Consider the following 24,829-nt stretch of genomic DNA (forward strand, 5'->3'; position numbering starts at 1 on the left):
CTTTGGGTGAGCAGGCTCAGAGAGCTTTATCTTCTGTCTGGCCCCTAAAAGTTTCGTGCCTCTTTGTTTTTGCTCCATAAATCCACAATTGGGCAATACGGTACTGCCCCTTTATTTGGACCAACCCACGATATCTCAAAATAATGGCAAGGGTTTTTCTCCAGGCCAGATATTACTTAAGGTAGGAGCTGTAACATTTTGCCCTGCTGAGGAGATCGAGATAACCTGAAAGTTTGTCACTCTTTTGTGGCATTTGGGTTGGGATTTTGTGACAACCGAGTTGCCCAATTGTGGATTTTGGAATATTTCCCCCCTTCTTCATATGGACTAACATAATCGTCTTTACTTTTTATTTGCTCTCTCTCTTATTATCACGTTGGTAAAATAATCCAGTGTGATAAAAAGGGAGGAAAGACTAAGGAGTAAGTCTCTCACAAATCCAGGGTCCCTAAGACAGTTGGATGGTGCCTTGTACGCCTCCTTCCATCAACTCTTGCAGCCCAGGAGGTGCCAAGGGTCTTGCTCTGCTTTCCTTTGGACCACATCAGTGAGGCTGGAGGTGTGTGTCTTGTCATCTGGGCAGCCCAGGACCTCTGAACATGCTGTCCAGGTCTGCACCCCCGAGAAATCACTGGTGCTGCTAATGCAGCAGTTTGAGGCACACTCTGTTGCCTCTCAAATGGAAGCCAAAAATAATAATCCAGTGGAGATCATTGGTACCTTGTTTGAACCCTGATGTTGGAGGACACAAGACTGAGGAGAGAGGATAGCACTGACCAGGGCAGTAGGAATGAGGGGGACGCAGATCTGACTCAAGGGGGTACAGTCCGTCAAAGGATCCTTTTGTGGCTGTTTGGGCTTTCAGCCTTGCCAAAATAACAGGCCTGGGCTGCCTGCAGGGGCACAGAGACACGCTCAGGGCCACCCTTCCTGCTTTGCAGCGCCAGCTCAAAAGCCGCCCAGGTGCCTTTCAAGGCCAGAATAAATCCTTGGTGATAAAGGGATGTAAATAAAGAGCTGGGCCTGGGAAGAAGCCTTCTGCACGGGTCCTAGGTCACAGAGGTGGCCAATGCGGTGCTCTCCAGCTGTTGCTGAACCACAACTCTCTTCATCCCTGACTGTTGGCCTTGCCACCTTGGGCTGATGGGAGTCCCAACGGCCTCTGAAGGGTGCCAGGTTGGCAGCCCCTGGGCCCTGGATGCACCAGGGGTGGATGGATCAGATGCAAACCCAGGCGTACTTCTGGGGCAGCTCTGTGCTCCTTGCAAACAGAAGGGACTCGAGCTATTGGTGTTTCACCAACTTTGACCTGTTGCGGGACCTTAGCAGAGCATACGCAGAGTTCCAGAAAGCAATCAGTTGCAGGCAGGATGGACGAAGTAGGAACAAAACGCTGCTACCAGTAACTTGGTTACTTAGAGGTGTTTATTATTTACAGCAGACTTCCTCAAGTTACTATATACAAGAACAGAAAAGGATCTTAACTAGCTCTCTCTTAACAAACTCCAAGTAACTCTCAGTACGATACGATATCTTTATTGTCATTGTCCCATACAGAACAATGAAATTGAAAAATCTTCATAAGACATTCAAAATCCCCTAAAAACTCTGAAACCCCATTTTAAAATACAATATACTATAGAGACTCCTTATACTGCATTGAAAACCAGAATTGCATTTGGGTAGAAACTGTTTCTCAGGTGGCTAATCCTGGTCTTTATAGCCCTGTACCTTCTTCCAGAAGGCAGAAGCTGAAAGAGATCATTTCCGGGGTGCGCACTATCCTGCGCTATCTCTGCAGCTTTCTTACGGCACCTGGCAGCATAGATTTGATCCAAGGTGGGAAGAGTGCACCCAGTTATTCTCTCCGCAGTCTTTACAACCCTGGACAGCATTGTTTTTTCCCTGACCGTGCAGCTCCCAAACCACACACACAGACCAGTGGCGTAGCGTGGGTTGTCAGCACCCGGGACAAGGCAAGTAATTTGCGCCCCCTAACCCGTGGATTTGCACCCCCTAACCCCCAGATGTTGCGCCCGGTGCGGCCGGGCCCCCCCCGCACCCCCCACGCTATGCCACTGACACAGACCATAAGTTAATACACTCTCCACAGTACAACACCACACTGACCAACATACACTCCATTCAGTAAGGTCATAAGTCATCATGCCTGTGTGAGACCTCAACCACAATGGTAGAGCTGTATCCAAGGTCTCATATCTCCAGGCAGAATAACTCCTCTCTGCTCAGTCATCTTAGCTTTTGGCCAACGCTTACCGTAATTGACTCTGTGTGAAGCTGCACAGAATGGCAGGTAGTCAAAAAACCCAACGGCCTCTGGAGGGTGCCAAGTTGGCAGCCCCTGGGCCCTGGATGCAGCAGGCCACGTTGGAGGGACTCGAGCTCTGCATACAGCATGGCAAAGCCTGTGTATTTAGCCCGCTTGCACATTACAATGCGTGGCATGAGAATCCTGCTGCTTGCTCAAGCTCCACACTGGTAAGGGTCACTTTGCTGCGTTTGATACAGCTGTGCAGCTGGGCTTCAAGCACAGACCTGTCCGGTGGCGGACCTTCATCTGGGGCACCCTGAAGCTTGAACTGATATTGAACCCTGACTTTATCTGTTGGGGGAGGGGGCCACCCATTTGCAGTCTCGCACCGATCCCCCTTGATCCTTTGTTCTCCTAATGGCCCATCACCCAGGCAATCACTCCAACGCAGGAAGAAGAAATAATATTTGTTTGTTTGTTTGTTTGTTTGTACCCTGCCCATCTGACTGGGTTGTCCCAGCCACTCTTGACCGGGCTTCCAACATATATAAAACATTAACCCTGAAAAAGCTTCCTTATACAGGGCTGCCTTCAGATGTCTTCCAAGGTTATACAGTCGTACCTTGGTTTTCGAACAGAATGTGTTCCAGAAGTTCGTTCAACTTCTGAAACGTTCAGAAACCAAGGTGCAGCTTCCGACTGGCTCCCAATTGTGCAGGCACACCGGAAACAATAGCGGAAGCCACATCGGATGTTCAGATTCCAAAAGAATGTTAAAAAACCAGAACACTCACTTCTGGGTTTCGATGGTTCGGGAGCTGAAATGTATGAGTACCAAGGCATTCGACAACCAAGGTACGACTGTATAGTTACTCATCACCTTGATATCTGATGGGAGGGCATTCCACAGTGTGGGCATCACTACCAAGAAGGCCCTCAGCCTGGTTCCCTGGCTTTATTAGCTTTAATTAGATTTTAAAACTTGCTAGATCCAGGGATTAGAGGAGTCTGGCACTCCCAAATTCATAACAGTATTATCTCCCGAATAAAGGTTAAGTAATGCCAACTTTGAACATTTGATCACATTTTGCCCCATTATTGCTTTTATTTCCCTGAACACACCCTTCCAGGGCTGTTCACCTTTGTGCAGGTCTACTTGAATGTTAGTTTTTGAAGTGCAAACCAATTTATTTGGGCTATTCTTGGAGTCCAGTATCAGCTGGGTGATCTTTCTGCAGCCAGACGGAATGCTGGCTATGTTTGTGGAAACTTCCATTGTGACTCTTATCTGCTTCAAGAGGAGCGATTTTGAGAAACAACAACAATAAGAGCCCCACACCGTACCCAGCTACTACTTTTCCTCCTCGGAAAGTGGCCATATGCCTCCCATACACCTGTACAAATATAATACTAAGTAAACAGCTGGCAAGGTCACGGCTGTGAAGAGTTTTAAGAAAGTGGGGGTGCATGGACCATCTCCAAATGATCGGGAACGGCGAAGGTAAAGAGACCCAATGCAATCTGTCATCCACGTAGATTTCAGTTTTCTCTGAGGGCAAGACTTCCTTGATGCAGATGATATACAGCAACAGAAGGACACACCATGGCTGTGGATGAAAGCCGGCCATTCCCAGCATCAGGGACATTGCTAAGTCCTTTGGGGGAAAAGCTCTGGGTATACGGCGCACACCTGCTTACAGTTTGTGCAAATTTAGTTTTCTGAGAAAATTAAGTCAGTGGGCGGCTGGGTGGGGTAGCTCACTGGCACAGCGCTTCATAGCCCACCTGCCCTGTGAGAAAAGTACAAGGTGTGTGTGTGTGTGTGTGTTGTAAGGTGACAAGAAAATTGGGGGCAGAAGATGTGGGGTCCAGCACAAAAGGCTCAGGGCTTGCAAGCAAAGCCCTTGATTTTTTGGGCATCGTCTTGACCTTCCTGCCTTCCTGTATCGCAACCACGTCTGCCTCTCCCTATTCTGTCTGACACAGGGGTTTATGACCCCTTTATTAGGAGGGGACAAAGAAGGAAGGAAAGAGGAGAGGTTCTGAACACGAGTCCCCCCACCCACCTCACAATTTATGGCCCTGGCCCAGGAGTGGCTCTGGTGCCCTGGAAAACACAAGGGACCCAAAGGGAGAAAGAGGAATTAGCCGAAGCCTTCCCCCGCCTCCACCCAATAAACAATAATGTCTTTCACCAGGAAAAGGTGACCTTCGCTGACGTGTGCCTGGAGGAAGAGTGCAGAGACCCAAGGCAGCTCTAGCAGGTTGGAAGTGGGGCCACAAGCTTCAGGAAACATGTAAGAGCTTCCAGCTTGGAGGGGTCTGGGTGGCTGAGAGCAGGGTCCGGTCGGAGGGATAGGGCACAGAGAGGGCTCCCTCCTTTTGCACCTGCCCAGTTTCCTCTCTAAAGTTTTGGTGGGGACAGAATTTGTAGCAACTCTCCTGCCTCTTGAAGCTCTTTCGCCGGCCTTTGGGGGCCAGTTGGCACAGAAACCGGACCTTGCGGTTTCTGCTTCTATTGGATTTTGGCAGTTTCCCTTCCATTTCCACAGATGCTCTGTGATAAAGAAACAGGTACAGATTAGTGGCACAGTGCAATGTGAACGTGTTCATTCTAGGATCTAGGGAGGGTATATCTATTTCTAAGCTTAGTGTTTCAGACATACTTGGGGGTTGGGGGGTTGGATGACCTGCCTGTGATCCTCATGAAAATGGCTCACGCTGTTTATTGTCTTTGTTTCTGTGCCTCACTCCAAGCTAGCAGAACTGTTTTCCTCTGACAGATACCTGGGTTTGTGTGTGTGTAAGGAAGGATGCATTCAAATTTATCACCTGCCTTTCTCCCTGGATTTTGGCATTCCCAATTCCCCAGTCAGTCTTATTCCCTTTTAAAAATAAACATTTTTTTTTAAATTAAATTTTACATAACAAATTTCAATTTAAACATATCAATTACCTTTACATTTAGGATTCTCAGAATCCCTTGACTCCTCCCTTCCCCTTTCTGGTTTCCCTTGTCCATCCCTTTTTATTCAACTTATCCCTTTTCTTCCAATTTATTGTATCTATTATTAACTTTTCCGTTATATTTTGTCTTTTACAAGTATTACTCTAATGCTGCCAAAGTTTTTAACTATTTACAATGTTCTTTTAAATGAACTATACACCCCTCCCCCCATTTTCTCCTAATCTTCTTCTCGTCCTGGTCTCTGATTCTCCCGGTCAATTTTGCCATTTTGGCATAGTCCATCATCTTCATCAGTCTGTCTCATTCCCAAACTGGTGCCAACACAGCGGGAGCCCTCCATTTAATTCCCCACCTCCCCAGTTTTTCATTATTGAGTGCTCAGGCTGTGCAGTTTGGCACCAGCTGTTCATCTCTGCCTTTTCCTTTCCTCAGTGCACACACAGCATGCGATTTAGCAAAGCACTGCAGAAGCAACTGAGGTGCAAATGTATGGGCAGGTATATCGAGATTCCGTTTGCGTTCTGCTGATGCGCAAGAGCACCTGCTCTGGAGTTGTGAAGGCTCCACAGTGAAAGACCTAAGGTGGCACCAGAATGTACAATCGCACCCAGATTTCTTTTTTTGTAGGGCGTGCAGAATATCAGGAATATGGGGTGTTGGGGGAGAGGGAAGACCTCCGTGAACTGTGAAGGCACTGGCAGCTGTGGCTAACCGCATACACTCCGGTTCCAGAATTAATTTAGAATTTTGAGGCACAGCAAAGTTCTGGCAGAAGGCAGGAGTTGAAGGAAGGGAGGTCTACTTCTCCTCCTCCTACCAAGGGTTCTAACCAGCAGGACTGCATCTCTCTCTGCGCAGGAGAAGGACCATGACATCACTGCCTCTGCTGGTCTTCCTTAGCATGGCAGCCCACCTCCTGCAGCCCACCCTCTGCTTGAGGGTCGGTGCTTTCAACATCAGAACCTTTGGAGACAGCAAGCTGTCCAATCAGACCGTCACAGACTTCATCGTCAGTGTGAGTCCATCTGACCTCCAAGGGGAGACACTTATTCCAGGGGTTCTTGTTCAATTGCTTTAGGCTGGGCTCCTCCAACAAAGCAATCTTTACAGCTTAACATTGTGCAGACATGCTCCATGGACCCTTGGAAACTTTCCGCACTCACTGTTAGCAATCAGGCTGGGGTTTATGGTCCCCAACGATCTCATTTTCTATGTTCACAGAATATATCTGTCACTTGCCACCCCAATCTCTTGGCAATGAAAGAATCCAGGGGCTCCAGGCACTTATTCAGAGTTCCCTTTCCTTGGAACGAAAGCCAGCGGAGACGGTGGTGTCTTTAGGACATACTGTATGGTTTTATTTACACATTTATGCAACCTGAGCATAGGGGATTGCAGCATTAACACCCCAACAGATCTTGCTTCTCCATTAATCACAGCTTTGGATCCAGCACAGAGCAAACGGGTCTGTGTGTCTCAAGCTTCCAGCCTGCTTTCTGCTCACACATCACTGGCTATTGTTGCTCTATCTATGACCCAGAAAGCTGTCTGTTGACAAACGCCAGCTTCCTCAGCCTAAAAGGGGCGTGGGTGGCACTGTGGTCTAAACCACTGAGCCTCTTGGGCTTGCTGATCGGAAGGTCAGCAGTTCGAATCTCCGAGATGGAGTGAGCTCCCATTGCTCAGTCCCAGCTCCTGCCAAGTTAGCAGTTTGAAAGCACACTAGTGCAAGTAGATAAATAGGTACTGCTGTGGTGAGAAGATAAATGGCGTTTCTGTGCGCTCTGGTTTCCGTCACTGTGTCCCTTTGCAACAGAAGTGGTTTAATCATGCTGGCCACATGACCCGGAAAGCTGTCTGTGGACAAACGCCGGCTCCCTAGGCCTGAAAGCAAGATGAGCGCCACAACCCCATAGTCACCTTTGACTGGACTTAACCGTCCAGGGGTCCTTCACCTTTTACCTTTTACCATCTATATACCAGCTAGGTGAGAGAGGGGGAAGCCTCCTGGAGGGCACCATCACTTAGTGGTAGCTCTTGCACTCTTTTTGGGGTGGTAAGGCCACTGTCTTACAAAGCAACCAGTCTAACTAGTTCAGCAAACTCCTCTTGTCAGCTTTTAACCTCACTGGGTACAGAACTATAAGGGACTCAGGGCATCATCTAGACTGACCCACCACAAACCTACAACATACCAGAACATCCCCACCTTTCCTCACTGCTCACCTTCCCTTTTTCCACATCCAGCTCCTCACATTCATCCAAGCCTGAGTCCTGAAGCTGGTGAAATTCTCTCTGCTCTGTCTCCTTACAGATTTTGTCCTTGTATGACATCACCCTCATCCAGGAGGTCCGAGATGCCGACCTGAGCGCAGTGCAAAAGCTGATGAACCAACTGAACCAGTGAGGTTTTTTTTGAAAAAGGGTATCTGGAGATTGGGTGGCTTTTAGGTGCAATCAAAACTTATTCGATCAAAGCACTCCTGGAGTGGGGGAGACTGGGAGGGTGGTAAGGATGACAAGTCCTGGCAAAGTCCCTTTTTCTCTGGGAAGAGAAAAATCCTTGGAATTTTGCCCCAGCAACCGCACACCCAAAAAGGGGAATATTGCAGCAGCTGTTGGGATAAGTGAGATGGCAGCTCTTGAAGCAAGAGGCAAGACCGCAGATTACCAACCCACTTTCTCCGTTCTTCCTGTATTTGCCCAGAGTCAGGCAAATTGAATATATTTCATTGCTAATCTTCCCTTTTAGGGCATCACTGTATCCATACAGCTATGTGGTCAGCAAGCCTTTGGGTCGCAACAGCTACAAGGAGCAATACCTCTTTGTTTACAGGTGAGAACCTCAAGCAGAGCCCAGGATGTAAGGGGGGGGGGAGGCAGCATCACTGGAGGGCAGATTTCCAGAGGGGCAGCAGCAACTGTGTTACTCTCTAGCAGCAAAAGAGTTCTGTGTGGCACCTTAACAACAAGAACAAAAGTGTTATGGCGTCAGATGCAGGACGTGGGGTCCTGAGTGGCAGGTAGATAGCTTTACGTTGCTGGTGGTGAGGAACTGTAAATATAAGGGAAGGCAGTGCAGGAAAATACAGGCAGTTACAAAGCACGATGGCTATTAATGTGCATCTAACTCACACGTTTTCAACCATATACGGTTGAAGGCCGTCTGGTTTAAATCCCACACGTTAAATGCAAGCAAGGAAGAGAGCTCAAAAGTTATTTCCGTACTGGGCTTTCCCTGTGGAAGAATAACTTTTGAGCTCTCTGCCTCACTTGGCGAGGGTGGGGTGAGAAACTCTCACGTGCTGCCTCCAGAAGCCACAGCGAACTCACATGAGGATGCTTCCAAGGGTTTGAATATGCACACTTTTGCATATATGCGGAACCCATGGAACGGAATCCCCGCATAAGGTGTATTGCACTGTAATTACATATTTTGTGTTTGCCTCCCAAAACACTTTGCAACTGGCTGGTACCCATCTGGGAGCAAAGGAACTTAAAAGGCTGCAACATAAAGTTTTAAACTGTTTTCTAACATTTTGGTGTGATGTTGCCTTGTAATGTTGTAACGCACCCTGGGACCTTAGGGTGAAGGGAGGGAATAAATTAATAATAATAATAACCCCCACCTCCAGCCCCAAGTGTGTGTGTACCAGGAACCCGGGATAACTAGGACTCTGGTGCAGTGGACTATAATCTGTGAAATCTCTCTTTTTTTGCCCATTAATTTTTATTGCTTTTCAGTTTTTTAAACAAATTCAACATCACTTTAATTCTAATTTAACACAAATTTGAAAATGACTTCCCAGCCCACCATTGAGATGTTTCACTTCCCACCCTCGTTAGCTGCTGTAATGCGTGAACTCTTGTGCCATGGTGTATTTGTTCGCCCTTAAGGTGGCAGAAGTCTCCCAGGACGTGGAGATGCCCAGGGTGCCTCTCCCAGACTTTGCTGCAAACTGTCACCGTCTCCCTTTGGTGGCCAGAGACTCTGACCCATCACTTGCAAGGGACCCAAGCAAGACCCTGCCTCTCTCCTCCTCCTTCTCTCCACACAGGGAGGACAACGTCATTCTCCTGGACAGCTACTATTATGACGACGGCTGTGAGCCCTGCGGGAATGACACCTTCAGTCGGGAGCCCTTCATTGTGAAATTTGCGGCACCTCAGACACGTAAGCAGCCCCCACCTCCCCCTCTCAGCTGATGCAGCCGACAGGGCAGCCCAGGGAGAGGAGAAACTGGCCCTGCCACATAGCGCTCGTTCCGCATCTGCAAGAAATCAGTCTTTCAGTGAGGTGGAATCTACCCTTTGGAACTCCTTGCTTCTTGATATCAGGCAGGCGGCTTTGCTGCACTCTTTTCAGCACCTGCTGAAAACTTTTTTTGTTTTTTAAAAAATTATTTATTTGGTTTTGTAAATTACAGTTTTACAATCACATATCCAACGTACAACATATAGACAAGATTCCATAGAATCTCCCGGACTTCCCTCCTTCCTTTTGTGGGTCCTATTATTAATCATTCTCTCCTCATCTTTTATAATAATCCAAATCTTTCACATCTCCATTATATCAAAAATTCACCATTAAACTACAAGTGTTATTCCAATCCTACTAACAATTTTAACTGTTTACAATGGTTTTTAAGATAAATTATAAAATTTCCCCAGTCTTTGTTAAAATTTTGGTCTTCCTGATTTTTGATTGTTCTGATCATTTTTGCCATTTCGGCATAATCCATCAACTTGATCTACCATTCTTCTCTGGTCGGGACTTTATGTTCTTGGCAAGTCTGCCAAGATATCCAGCATGCTAATGTGTTTTTAGTTTATCGGTGCTCTTGGTTTTTTGAATGCTTTAATTTTAATAATAATAATAATAAATTTTATTTATATCCCGCCCTCCCCAGCCGAAGCCAGGCTCAGGGCGGCTAACAACAATAAAACAGTACAACAGTACAACCACAATACTCTAAAATCATTCATTATAAAAAAAAATTCCTGCTAATAATTTTCCCCCCCTGCTAATAATTTTATGGCTTGTCCAAAAGCAATAAAGAAGCAATAAGAAGAAAGTTTGCTCGCGATCAGCAGAGCGCAGTGTGATCCCTGCAGGCAGGATTAAGGCTTAAAGTTACAAACGTATATAAACAGGTTTATCCCATAATGGAGATGACCTGGGGGACTGCTTGGCTGGCAGCCAGCAGTTCATTCCAGGAAGTTTGCAGGACGAAAAGAAGATGGAAAAGAGAGAGAGTGGCAGCATGCCTTGGCCTTTTCCCAGGTCTGGAAAGGTCATGCCCACTCACTAGTCACATGCAAGGAAGGATGCTTCAGGCCAGGTGGAACAGGAAGTTTTGACTGGCTGGACCAAACATCCCCTTGCATGTCCACTCTAGGAAAACAAGGAATGTTGCATTTGACTGCTCTCAGTGGATTACATCCCACACTCGGATCGTGGCTTTGGGGTGTTGTAAACAATAAAAATCTGCCCTTTTCCCCTTATGGGGTATCCAAGAGCCCACATAGAGCCCATATAGAGTTCCCTATTGGTAGGAGAAAATAACAGAGGCCAAGCAGAGAATATTGAGAAGCAAAGCAGCTCATTAGCCTGATCTTTATTAATCTGTTGCAACAGGGTCCTCACTCACCCCATGCAGGAGGGAGGAGGAACCCAGAACTATGGTGTGCAAGCTTCTATATAGACTTTTAAAATTGCCACCCTGTTGATCAAGACCACCCCCAGAAACATCATACATACATCCCAGAAGGGATGTAACCCAAGACCACCCCCACAAACATCATACCTACATCACAGAAAAGGTGGTCTACAACAGAAATTTGAATGTTGATGTTTTTCCTGTCTGCCAGGTTATCTGATAATGCCTTATCTGATTGCCTTTCCTGGTAGTCTGTCACCCTTTGAGATGGTGATTTCCCAATTCCTGAGACAATGGGAAGGCTCCCTGACCCCCTCCCTCCTTCCAGAGAAAACATTTGGTCAGTTTGGGAGTCAAAATGGTTTCAGGTCGGTCTTCCTGTGCTGATCTATGTACATGTTTGCAGTGTACATTTATGAACATTTATTATACATCTAAGACCTTAAAGTTTCTTATAGCAGGGGCAAGAGGTCTGGCACAGCCAGGGGAAGGGAGGGGAAGGCATGGGGGGTGGGAGAGAAGCCATACTCTGTGTCCCCAGCCGGAGGCAGCAATGCTTATGAATCCCGATTGCTGGAAACCATGGGACAGGGTTTTGGTGCTTGAATCCTGCTTGCTAGTTTCCGTGTGTGTGTGTGTGTGTGTGTGTGTGTGGTTGGCCTCTGGGTGAAGGGGATGCTGGAGGGGGGGGGGCGTGGGTCTGACCCAGCCGATGCTCTTTGGATGTTCTTAACTGCGACTTCTCCCTCAGAGGTGGGGGAACTCATCCTGGTGCCTCTGCATGCCGCTCCCGAAGAAGCAGTGGCCGAGATAGACGCCCTCTACGACGTCTTCCTGGATGTGAGAGATAAGTGGGGGACAGATGTAAGTGCACCCCCTCAAAGTGGTGACTTTTGCTTGCCACCGGTGGTTGCTTGAGAAATATCGGGGGCATTGTGGAGATTAGACCCCAGTCCCACTTATATGTACCGTATTTTTCGCTCCATAAGACGCACTTTTTTCCTCCTAAAAAGTAAGGGGAAATGTCTGTGCGTCTTATGGAGCGAATGTGTGGTCCCTGGAGCCAAATCGCCCGAGTGCAGCGCATGCCGTTGCCCCGCCCTCCCGGGTTGCTGGCAGCCTCCCCTTCCCCCTGAAGCCCCGGGAAGGTTTGGGAGCGGCAGGCAGGCTATGCGACACTGCCTGGCACTCCCGGGCTGCTCTCTTTGAGAGGGGCTTTGCCAACGGCCTCCCCTTTCCCCTGATGGCTCCGGGGATGTTGGCTGGAGGATGGCGAGAAGAGGCAGCTGCCGAGAGAGGAGAGGGAGAGGATGGAGAGGAGGGGGACCGAGAAGCGGGGCCAAGAAGCGGGGCCAAGGGAGAGGAGGTAGGTTGCCGCAAGTGGAGAGTCAAGGGAGAGGGCAAAGGAGAGGCAGCAGTGAAAAGGAGAAATTGCAGGCGTTGCCTGAGGAGTTTGGGTGAAAGGGACGGAGATGATTTGCTCATCTTTAAGGAGCCACCAATGTCCTGAGGGTGGGAGGTGGTCCACAAAACCGCATACCTCATTTTTTGCTCCATAAGATGCACCTGACCATAAGACGCACCTAGTCTTTAGAGGAGGGAAACAAGAAAAAAATATATTCTGAATCACAGCCTCCTTGGGAGGAGAGCTCTAAAAATTAGGTGCGTGTTATGGAGCGGAAAATGCGGTATACGATTTTGTGGGTAGCAGACAGGGGTGCCAACTTGAATAAAATATTGGGGGGGGGCAGGTAAGCCCTGCCCCACATAAATGATCACATGACATGGCGCACGCACACCATTTGAATGGCAATGCCCATCAACTTTGCCCCCTCCCGCCTGAAGCTTGTTTAGTTTGAGGATGAAAGCCTAAACAAGGATTTAAAAAAAGGAACCATTTTTTTTAACTGCCCTGAAAGATGCTCTCAATTCATTGCCTCAATTCTAGCTGTTGTGTCTGGAGATGCAAAATTCGCCAGTGGCTTTTAACTGTTTACAAAGAGAATGTGATTGTAAAATGTACAGTTTGGGTTGTGTTCTAATTATAAAGTTTCTCCAGTTATTAATAAATCATGACATTTTTTGGCTGCTTACAAAAACAACAACCAACTTTGTCCCCACTTGGCCCCCTCAAATATTGTATTGGGGGGGTGTCAAAGGTACCTCGGCCCCTAGGAGTTGGCTCCCATGGTACCAGACTCCCCTAAATTCCTCAGTCCAGTAGGAGTTAGAATTTAATCAAGGGAAATGTTAAAACGTAAGCCTGGGAGAGGAAAAGGAAGGCTCTGTCCCAGACAGTAAGTGGGCAGATGGGTGGGCCCCTTCCTCCAGCAATTACGTAGATAGTTAGTGAAAACGACAAAAGCTGGGGTTTAGAGTTTTAGAATTGGCTGGGATGTGACCTGGAGGAAAAAGGTTGCAGTCTGGTAAAGGCGGCAGGCTGGAGAGAGGGTCAGAGCCCGGCGGCTGATGTCTGTGGGTGGCTATGGGAGAAACAAGACCCTCTTGAGATGTTAATGCTGCGAACCCCTCCGTTGTAGGCTCAGGTGTGGTTTTTATATGTAAATAAGCCATATATCATAAAGAAACCACAGGCTGCACTGTGCCTCATTCCCATGGGCCCTGGGAGAGCACCTCGAACCCCTGGGATCTCGCACCACTCAGAGATTGTGGTGGCAGGCAATTAATTATGTGTATGAGTGTATCAAGAAATAATAGAATCATATAGCTGTACAGATGGAAGGATCCCTGAGCGTCATGTAGTCCAAATGCCTGCAATGCAGAAATCTCAACTAAGGCATCCATGACAGACGGACATGGATATGTGTGTGTAATAATAATATTTTTTTTTTTTTGTGTTGGCAGCACACAAACACATAAGAGTAATGAACTGTCCACCGTAAATGGTTTAAAATTAGCCAAAGGCCTGGGAGTAGAGGAATGTTTTTGCCTGGTGCCTAAAGACATTTCAGGCAAGCCTCCCTGGGGAGAGTACAGTATTTTTTTAAAAAAAAAAAAAATTAAATTTTATTTTTTACCAACCACCAAAACACAAACAGTGAAACCCACCAGGCGGCTGATACATTGGGTATACAATATTCAATAATATACATATTCAATAATATACATATTCAATCATATTCAATAATAACATATTCAAATCAACCATATGTACACTTCTATATACCTTAACACTCCTCCTTCCACAAGATTTATTTAGCTTTTAACATTTTAATTGCCCCAAATTGTTCAAACCTACTCAAATAATTCAATATCTTCTCAAACCAATCCTCCTCTTTCTCACTGACCTTAAACCCTTTCATTCTATGTATCTTCACAGTTAGGTATTCTAAAATTATAATATTATTCAGTTTTTTCCTCCATTGGTTCACCCCTAACTCTTGTGCATTTTTCCAGTTACTCGCTATAACCTGCCTGGCTGCAATTACCATCAACTTTACCCATTTGCATTCCTCTTTTGTTTTTAACTCGGTACTACTCAGGGTAATAAGAACCATGAATTTAGTTATTTCCACGTTCCTTCCCACAATTCCCAATATTTCTATACCAATCTGTTTCCAAAATTCATTAACTAACGGACAATCCCAGCACATATGACTGTACGTTCCCATCACTCCACATTTCCTCCAGCAATTCTTACTTCCAGATTTTGTAAGATGATATAACCTTACTGGTGTATAATACCCTGGGGAGAGCATTGCACCAACAAGGAGCCACCACAGAGAAGGCCTGCTCTTACGTTGCCAACCCTCCAGACCTTTTGTAGAGAGGGGCGCATAGAGACGGGCCTCAGATGATGATTGCAGGGTCTGGGCCAGTTCATATTGGGCATGCGTGTGTGTATTTGCCCAAGGGTCAGCTTCAGCTCTGAGCAGTGTCTTTCCTGGGGTCCATAACCGCCTCCTGAGCTTGTTTCTTCCTCCTGGCAGGACATGCTGTTCCTGGGAGACTTCAATGCTGGCTGCTCCTACGTCTGGCCTGAGGACTGGCCCCATATCCGCCTGCGCACCAACAGCGCCTTCCAGTGGCTCATCCCAGATACAGCAGACACCACGGTGACCAGCACTCACTGTGCCTATGACAGGTGAGTGGCAGGAGGCCAGGTCCCGGAGGCTCTTTCTCTCTCCCCCCCCCCGCCCCCCAGAGCCACTTTGGGACTGCAAAAACAATGCAGCAGTATTGAGTTACTGGTCTCTGCAGCCACAGCAGGCACTGTGATTCTCATAGAATCATAGAGATGGAAGGGACCACCAGGGTCATCTGTTCCAACCCCCTGCAATGCAGGAATCTTTTTCCCAATTTGAACCCACAACCCTGAGATTAACTGTCTCATACTCTACTGACTTCACCCCCGGAGGCATACTCCATTGTCTCTCGAGACAGGAGGACACTGACAACAATCAGATTCATCCCATTGTTCTTTTTTATTATTTGCTGATATTTAACTAAAAGTTAACGCAGGTGGCATTGTGGTCTAAACCACTGAGCCTCTTGGGCTTGCCGATCGGAAGGTCGGCGGTTCAAATCCCCGCGACGGGGTGAGCTCCCGTTGCTCGGTCCCAGCTCCTGCCAACCTAGCAGTTCGAAAGCACGTCAGTGCAAGTAGATAAATAGGTACTGCTCCGGCGGGAAGGTAAACGGCGTTTCCGTGCGCTGCTCTGGTTCGCCAGAAGCAGCTTAGTCATGCTGGCCACATGACCCAGAAGAACTGTCTGTGGACAAATGTCGGCTCCCTCGGCCAGTAAAGCGAGATGAGCGCCGCAACCCCAGAGTCATCCGCGACTGGACTTAACTGTCAGGGGTCCTTTACCTTTTTAACTGAAAGTTTTATTGATGGCAGGGACGCGGGTGGCGCTGTGGGTTAAAGCCTCAGCGCCTAGGACTTGCTGATTGAAAGGTCGGAGGTTCGAATCCCCGCAGCGGGGTGCGCTCCCGTTGCTCGGTCCCAGCGCCTGCCAACCTAGCAGTTCGAAAGCACCTTCAGGTGCAAGTAGATAAATAGGGACTGCTTACCAGCGGGAAGGTAAACGGCGTTCCGTGTGCTGCGCTGGCTCGCCAGATGCAGCTTGTCACGTTGGCCACGTGACCCGGAAGTGTCTGCGGACAGCGCTGGCTCCCGGCCTATAGAGTGAGATGAGCGCACAACCCTAGAGTCTGGCAAGACTGGCCCGTACGGGCAGGGGTACCTTTACCTTTACCTTTATTGATGGCTTCCCTGTGTTATTGTTGTTTGTAATTTGGTCTTCAGTTTTGTCTATACATTTCGTTTTTTGCTTTTCAAAGGTTATTTGACTGTGTTTTCTATGAACCGCTTAGGGATTTTTGTCTATGAAGCGGTATCTAGATATTATTAATGAGGGAGATAGGCAGCCTTGATGGCTCAGACCCATTTTAAAGTCAGACATGGATGGTGCTGTGGGTTAAGCCACAGAGCCTAGGACTTGCCGATCAGAAGGTCGGTGGTTCGAATCCCCGCGACGGGGTGAGCTCCCGTTGCTCGGTCCCTGCTCCTGCCAACCTAGCAGTTCGAAAGCATGTCAAAGTGCAAGTAGATAAATAGGTACCACTCCGGCGGGAAGGTAAACGGTGTTTCCGTGCGCTGCTCTGGTTTGCCAGAAGCGGCTTAGTTCTGCTGGCCACATGACCCGGAAGCTCCCTTGGTCAATAAAGCGAGATGAGCGCCGCAACCCCAGAGTCATCTGTGACTGGATCTAATGGTCAGGGGTCCCTTTACCTTTAAGGGTGGGGTGGGGGTGGGGGCTGCCTTCGCATCCTGTGGAGCAGGTTCCCAAATGTAACTGTGCCCTTGGGGTGCCTTGCAGGATTGTGGTGGTTGGCCCCAGACTTGGAAGTGGCATCCTGCCTGGCTCAGCCAAAGTCAACAACTTCCAGCGGACCTTCAGCCTGCAACAGAAGGACGTGAGCAGCTGTTTCAAAAGTCTCACAGGTTTCCCGGGGTGGGGTGGGGTGGGAGGGATGGATGGTGACTGCCGACCAGGCTGGGCATGGGGAGCTCTGGTCTTAGAATCATTTAATCTTCGAGTTGGAAGAGACCCCCAAGGATTCTGTACTCTAACCCAGGCTTCCTCAACCTTGGGCCTCCAGATGTTTTTGGCCTACAACTCCCATGATCCCTAGCTAGCAGGACCAGTGGCCAGGAATGATGGGAACTGTAGTCTCAAAACATCTGGAGGCCCAAGGTTGAGGTAGCCTGCTCTAACCCACTCCAGTGCAGGAATCTCAGCTAAACCAGCCATGACAGATGACCATCCAGCTTCCGCTTGAAAACCTCCAGTGAGGGAGAGCGCCCCCCCACCTCGCAAGGGAGTCTTTTCCACCGTCATGAGACCCCCAAAATGAGCGGCTTTCCTTCCAGTGCTTGGGCACAACTCGACTGACACACGCCAGAGTGCCAGCCAGAAAAAAAGGAGTGTTGCTGGCCCTGTGCTCTGGCACAAGGACTTGCAGCAGAGTGCTGGACCAAAAGAACAGGACATTCCAGGATCCAACCAGAAGCCGGGTTTGGCTTCTGCTCTTCTAGGGATGTCGCATTTGAAACAGGGCAGTCGAGAGGTGTGTGTGCATTAGAAGAAACAAATTCACCCCAAACAACAGGGAATATTCAGGGAGTTGGGGGATGTTTAGCCTGGAGCAGAAGAGACAGAGAACTGACCTGGCAGCCACATTTAGCCTGGAAAAGAGGAGGCTGAGTTCAAATAACTCAAGGGCTGTCACGTGGAGGATGGAGCAAGCTTGTTTTCTCCTGCTCTGGAGGGCAGGACTTGAACCCATGGCTTCCAGTTACCAGAAAGGAGATTCTGACTCAACATCAGGAGAAACTTTCTGATAGTAAGAGCCGTTCAGCAGTGGAACGGACTCCCTTGGACGGTGGTGAACTCTCCTTCCTTGGAGGTTTTTAAGCAGAGGTTAGATTGCCCTCTCTCAGGAATGCTTTGACTGAGACTCCTGTGTCGCAGCGGGTTGGACTAGATGACCGCTGGGGTTCCTTCCAACTCTCTGATTCTGCGTGCCCCCCCCCCAAGACAGCCTCCTGTTCCTCCTAATTTTGCTGTTTCTTCCTTTCTTTTCCAGGCCTTGGCTGTTAGTGACCATTTCCCTGTGGAAGTGACACTGAAATCTCTCGGCATTTCCTCCACCCCCATGTAGTGTCACCCCCAATGCAGACCCCCAGGGGGGCTGCAGAGCTCTGCCCTCCGGCTGCAGGGGTAGAAAATGGGCAGATTCAAAGACCACGCTTTAGTTTTGGGATAAGCCCCCAGGTCCCTCTGGCCTTTGGACGACCAGGACGCCAGGCTCCAAGCGGTCCTTTCTGTGGCACCTGAAATCCAAGCACTCTTCAAAACAGAAGAGGATTAATTCCACCCAAATGTTTTCCCAGCTGCTGTGAATGATGATGCTAAAGACGAACTGCCAAATTGCCAAATATCATGGATTATGCAAGGGCTGATGGATCTGACAAATGGAAACTCAGTGAGATAATAATAAATAATAATAATAATAATAATAATAATAATAAATTTTTATTTGTATCCCGCCCTCCCCGGGATATTTCCTAATACTGTAGTAAACAACCCACCTTCGTGGGTTGCCCCAGCCATTCTGGGTAGCTTCCAACATATATAGAAACATAATAAAACATAAAAGATATTTTTAAAAAGCCTTCCTTATACAGGGTTGCCTTCAGATGGCTCAGGGATGGACAACTCCATGCTCTCCAACATTTCTCCAATGAAAACAGGGACATCGTAAGGAAAAGTGGTACATTCTGGGATCTAATCAGAAACTGCCCTTGAAGGCTACTCAAAAGTTTCAGTGAGTGGAGGACAGGGCTGCCCAAACTTGCACAGCCAGATGAAATCCTACTAGCACCCAAAGGTCCTTCAGATCCAATGCCCTGTTACCAGCCAGGCACCCCAGGAAGCTCTCCGGGGAAACAGCCCTTTCCTCCTCTCCCCCCCCCCTTGATTCCCAAGTCGTCTCGATTCAGGACGCAGGAGATATAAATGAACTTCTAGATCAGGCATAGGCAAACTCCTGCCCTCCAGATGTTTGGGACTACAATTCCCACCATCCCTTACCACTGGTCCTGTTAGCTAGGGATGATGGGAATTGTAGTCCCAAACATCTGGAGGGCCAGAGTTTGCCTATGCCTGATCTAGATCTAACTGAGCAGTTCTATGCCGGAGTTTCCCCGTGAATCCTCTAAATCGAGACAGAATTCCAAATGACTAGCAATCAAATGTTTCAACGCTGCTCCATCGTAAAACACAAGCATCCCATGAACGATTTCAAGCGAGAAGCAGCAGCCGGGCACCGACTTGCGTCCTTGTCGTGTCTCCCTGCATTCTTCAGGGTGAGCACTAGGGGGCAGAAGGAGGCTGCCTGCTTGCTTATTTGATTTCAAATCCGGTTCTGCAGCCTGGACTCAGAGCAGCTTTTAATGTCTCTGTCCCCTTGGGGCTCACAGCCTCAGGAAATCCAGTGGCTGGGGGTGGGAGGCAATATGTAGGAGGGCCAAAAGGAAAGAAATTATTGCAGACATATTTTTTTAATGTAGAAACAAGGGAACTGAAATGAATCTCTCTCTCTCTCTCTCTCTCTCTCTGTGTGTGTGTGTGTCAGCATAGACAGACAGATATCACACACACTCACATATATATATTGATTCAACCCAACAGAGGAATTACCGTATTTTTCGCTCTATAACACGCACCAGACCATAACACGCACATAGTTTTTAGAGGAGGAAAACAAGAAAAAAAATATTCTAAACGAAACAGTGGATGTATGATTTTTGTGGTTCATGCTGTGGCCACAGGCATCATCATCATCATCATCATCATTTATTCATACTCCGCCCATCTGGCTGGGTTTCCCCAGCCACTCTGGGCGGCTTCCAACAAAGATGAAAAATACACTAAAATGTCACATATTAAAAACTTCCCTGAACAGGGCTGCCTTCAGATGTCTTCTGAATGTCAGGTAGTTGTTTATCGCTTTGACATCTGGGTATAACCTTCAACGCCTCCCTTTCCACGGAGATGCAGGTTGCAGCCACAGCAAAGGTGGCATTTTTCCATCTCCGCCGTATCAAACAGTTGGTCCCTTACCTTTCCCGCCCTGACCTGGCCACAGTGATCCATGTGACGGTCACCTCCAGGCCTGACTACTGTAATTCACTCTATGCGGGGCTGCCCTTGAGAATGACACAGAAACTCCAGCGGGTGCAGAATGCTGCGGCGAGACTGCTTACGGGGTCCTTGCCATGGGATCACGTTCATCCAGTGCTTTACCAACTGCACTGGCTCCCAGTGGAGTACAGGGTCAGGTTTAAGGTACTGGTTTTGACATTTAAAGCCCTAGGACCCACGTACCTACAGGACTGCCTCTCCTGGTATGTCCCAAGGAGGACCTTAAGGTCCACAAATGACAACACTTTGGAGGTCCCAAGTCGCAAGGTGGTTAGATTGGTCTCAACTAGGGCCAGGGCCTTTTCAGTACTGGCCCCAACTTGGTGGAACACTCTGTCACAAGAGGCCAGGGCCCTGTGGGACTTGACATCTTTCTGCAGGGCCTGCAAGACAGAGCTGTTCCGCCTCGCCTTTGGCTTGGACTCAGTCTGACCCTTATGTTTCCCTTCCCTTATGGTTTTGATCTATGGGCTACTATTAAAATGAGGCTGCATTTTAAATTATATTTTAACCTGTATTTTATTTTATTTTTTTATTGTAATTTTACTGGTGTTAGCCGCCCTGAGCCCGGCTCTGGCCGGGGAGGGTGGGGTATAAATAAAAATTTATTATTATACAGTGGTACCTCAGGTTAAGTACTTAATTCGTTCCGAAGGTCCGTACTTAACCTGAAACTGTTCTTAACTTGAAGCACCACTTTAGCTAATGGGGCCTCCCGCTGCTGCTGCGCCACCGGAGCACGATTTCTGTTCTCATTCTAAACAAGGCAGCCTTGTTTAGGGAAGCTTTCAATGTTTAATAGACTATTGTATTTTAATATTTTCTTGAAAGCCGCCCAGAGTGGCTGGGGAAACCCAGCCAGATGGGTGGGGTATAAGTAATAAATTATTACTATTATTATATCTCCTCTCAGACTCTCCTTTTCCAGGCTAAACATGCCCAGCTCCTTCAACTGCTCCTCATCAGGCTTGGTTTCCAGACTCTTGATCATCTTGGTTGCCCCTCCTCTGTACACGTTCTAGATTGCCAACATCCTTCTTGAACTGCGGCACCCAGAACTGGACACAGTACTCCAGGTGGGGTCTGACCAAGGCAGAGTTGTACTTGATCTAGAGACTAGACTTCTGCTGATGCAGCCTAGAATAGCATTAGCTTTTTTTGCTGCCACATCACACTGTGGACTCATGTTAAGCTTGTGGTCTACTTAGACCTGAGATCCTTTTCTCATGTACTACTGGCAAGCCAGGTCCCCCATCTCCTCTTCGTGCAGCTGGTTCTTCTTGCTTAAGTGCAGAACCTGACGTTTGTCCCTGCTGAAGTTCATTCTGCTAGTTAGTGCCCAATTCCCCAATTAAGATAATCTTTAATCGCAAATTTGCTTTCTGCGGCATTTGCTACCCCTCTCGGTGTCATCTGCAAATTGAATGAATGTCCCCTCAGTTCCTTCATATGAAGGCATTGAACAACAGCATTTTCCCTGCCCAGAGAATTGGAACAAACAGCAATAAGATTTTCTGTGGACTGCTGTTTGTTCCGATTCGGCACCAAAGAGTGGGAAGGTGGTAGGGCAAAGGTAAAACTACTCAGACCTGTGCCTAGAAAGCAAGAGACAAGGAGGAAACTGCTTGGACGCCTGATTTCTAGGCACGGGGCAACCAGGAGTGTGAATGAGCCCTGAGTTCGGTTGCAGGGGACGGCTCTGAATGATTCTGCACATGACCGCTGCCCAAGCCTTCTGTGCTCTCAAATAACAAAATACTCACTATTCAAATAATAAAACCAGACTGTTCTGACCCTGTTTCAAAGCCAGCTTTATAATGAGCAGGCTGTCCACAGGAGAAATTGCTATGACCCAGATATGAGGTCACAATGGTGAAAATGTTGCACACTGTGTGACCTGCCACTGAGCCAAAGACACATCAGATGTGTCAGTTTCTCTCTCCTCTCTCTCTCTCTCTCTTACACACACACGACTTTGCCTGAAATGCAAGTTTTGTAAAAACAAAAACAAAAAAAACGCTATTGTCTTCTGAAGCCTTTAGGAGGAGGTGACCCCACTGGTTTAATCTGAAATCTGTAGCTGATGGCACGAACTGAAGTGCTCTCCAGAGCAGCGCATCATCCAACTGCACATCATCTTGATTCCGGCTTCCAGTTCGATAAATCAACAGGATCGGGGAACTAGGTCAATTCCTTGCCTGTAGAAAAATTGCAATGCTATTTGCTACATGCTGCCATGTTCTCCCTCTCTCTGGGTGCTCATAGCCTCAGCTGGCCTCCTCTCTCTCTCTCTCTCTCTCTCTCTCTCTCTCTGCCGCCCTGTGAATGGCAAGACCACACAACACTGACCCTGCAGGGCAATTGTGTGCGATTCATAGAACCGCAGAACAAGAGGGTTGCAAGGGACCCCAAGAGTCATCTAGCCAAACCTCCTGAAAGGCAGGAATCGCAGCCATGGAATCCCTGACAGATGACCGCCTGACCGCTGCTTAAAAACCCCGAAGGAAGGAGACTCCACTGCCTTCCAATGGGGTCTGTTCCACTGTCAAACAGCTCTGCTGTTTCCTTCACACTTTCTTATTTATAACCTCTGTCTCCTTTCCTCCAAAGAGCTGAGGGTGGTGTCCCTGGAAGAGGTTGTTGGGGCCTCACAACAACCCTGTGAGGAAGTCCGCAAGGATTTAAAGCCATGTTTCTCGACTCCCTCTCCTCTCTCCAAGCTGAGCGTACACTCCATCGCGGTCCTCCGTCAAGCCCTTGCAGGACCCAATCTTATTCATCCACACCACACATTTAAAGTGCATGGGTTTCCCCAGAGGATCCCGGAACTGTAATGTCCCAAGTGGGCTGGGAATTGTAGCTCCGTGAGGAGTAAACTACAGTTTCCAGGTTCCTTGGGGGAGTGGTCAGGGTGGTGCTGATAATGCCAAGGTTGCAGGTTCGATCCCCGTAAGGGACGGCTGCATATTCCCGCATTGTAGGGGGTTCAATTAGATCAGGGGGCAGCAAGGTTTATCTTGCCTGGGCTGGATCGGTCCTGTGGAGATCCCTCTGTGGGCTGGATCGTGCATGTGTGTGTGTGAGCACATGCACCTGCAATTTCCGGAGTCTGTGCGTGCGCAGACGCAATTTCTTGCACCACAGAAGCGAATCCCTGTGCTGCGCCTGTTTAGCACAGCGAGTGGGTGGCTTGGTTCGGGGGAGGGACAGGGGCTGGTCAAACGACCTCCACGGGCCGCTTCCGGCCCACGGGCCTTAGGTTGCTGACCCCTGGATTAAATGGTCCTCAAGATGCCTCCAAGTTTATGATTCTATGAAATGGATGCTGTGGATGTAATAATAATAATACATTTTATTTGTTTTCATTTATACCTTACCTTTCCACCAGGCGGCTCAAGGTGACAATTACAGTCTTTCTCTCTTTTCTCTCAAGAGTCCTGTGAGGTAGGAGATTGTGTTGAGGGTTGGTGACTGGCTGAAACTTAACGGCCACGTGAGGATGGGAAACCAGGTCTCTACAGGCGTCTTCTGATGCTCTAACCACTACACCACACTGTGCAGTGACACTAGTGGGTCACTAAGATTTCGCTTTGACGGATGGTAAAGTGAGGCTCCCGAGGCTTACTGTTTAACTCAAGGGGTCTTACGTCTGTGTAGGCCTCCGTTGGCTTTGGCACTGTAAGCCGTGCTCACTTGCCTGTGGCCAAACACTTACAATTCTCCATCTTTTTCTCCTGGCACCGATCTTCCGGAGGGCATTATCTCTCTGTGTGATTTATAGCATTTGGGCTTAAAAAACAGCACACATCCCCCAACCGGCTTTAAAAGGATGCTATTTTGGGCAAGTGTCTTACGGGATCTCGTCTGAGTTCCTTCCACCGCGCTGTCACACTGAGCGACTTGTCTTGGGACGTCCTCGTGATCAAAGCCATCTCAGGATTCAAAGCGCGGACGGACATTCGGGGCGACAAGAATGTCGAGGGTGGTGACAGTAAGCGTTGATAGGAAAGATGAGCCTGGAACATGTACAAAAGCACGTTTCACGGACAAAAAGCCCCCAACGTGGTTGCTCTGTGGAGTAGCGGGGGTGGGATATGCCTTTGTCTGCAAAAAGTCTCCCTCGTTCCGCCAGAAAGCTTCATAATGCGCCACTGAGAAATCCCTCGCCCTCAGTGGTCAGCAACATATGACTATGGGTTCAATTAATGCTTATTATTTGTTTCATCTTTTCAGTACTGCACTCCGCAGCTGGGCCAGCCCAACTGAGTGAGGTCAATGCCTCAGGCAGCGCAAGTTTGGTGTCATGAAAAGGCAGCATATTGTTAGTTGTTTAATTGTTAAAAATATCCCATTCGGGCTTTAGCTTTTTTACTTTTTAAACAATGCAGTGGTAAATTCACCGCAGGGCGAATTGCTGGCCAGGTACGAAGGTTGCAGATGCTGTTCATTGTCTACATAGCCTGGCAATTCATAAGTCAGTGGCACCAATGATATGTGGAAATGTCATAATGAGGTCCCGGAAGCCAAATTTAGGGAGCTGGTTAGGATGCTGAAAGCTAGGGCCTCTCGAAGATTAAGGTTTTCTGGGAAATGATATATAATGAAATGAAAAAGGTACTTAAATGTACTTTCCCTAAGAAACCAGAGGCCTTTCTCTTGGGTATTGTCGGCCAATTGGTGCCAAAGAAAGATAGAA

At 48.1% G+C, this 24,829-nt stretch overlaps 1 protein-coding gene across 4 annotated transcripts; it reads left to right on the forward strand.

Moving 5' to 3' along the window:
- The first annotated feature begins 2,349 nt into the window (after positions 1–2,349).
- On the forward strand, positions 2,350–18,437 carry DNASE1 (deoxyribonuclease 1). 4 transcript variants are annotated; one of them, XM_083474809.1, is made up of 9 exons: positions 4,468–4,569; positions 6,099–6,255; positions 7,555–7,643; positions 7,993–8,076; positions 9,299–9,414; positions 11,652–11,764; positions 14,851–15,005; positions 16,744–16,840; positions 18,014–18,437. In XM_083474809.1, coding segments are annotated over exons 1-9 (888 nt in total). In that variant the 5' UTR covers positions 4,468–4,567; the 3' UTR covers positions 18,089–18,437. The 4 variants fall into 4 exon arrangements, with proteins under 4 accessions (XP_083330937.1, XP_083330935.1, XP_083330938.1 ...); XM_083474810.1 differs by lacking the exon at positions 4,468–4,569 and adding an exon at positions 4,827–4,846; XM_083474811.1 differs by lacking the exons at positions 4,468–4,569; positions 6,099–6,255 and adding an exon at positions 2,350–2,499.
- Positions 18,438–24,829: the final 6,392 nt, after the last annotated feature.

Source organism: Podarcis liolepis, assembly GCF_965112155.1.
Source record: "Podarcis liolepis genome assembly, chromosome: 14".
In the NCBI taxonomy this organism is placed as follows: Eukaryota; Metazoa; Chordata; class Lepidosauria; order Squamata; family Lacertidae; genus Podarcis; species Podarcis liolepis.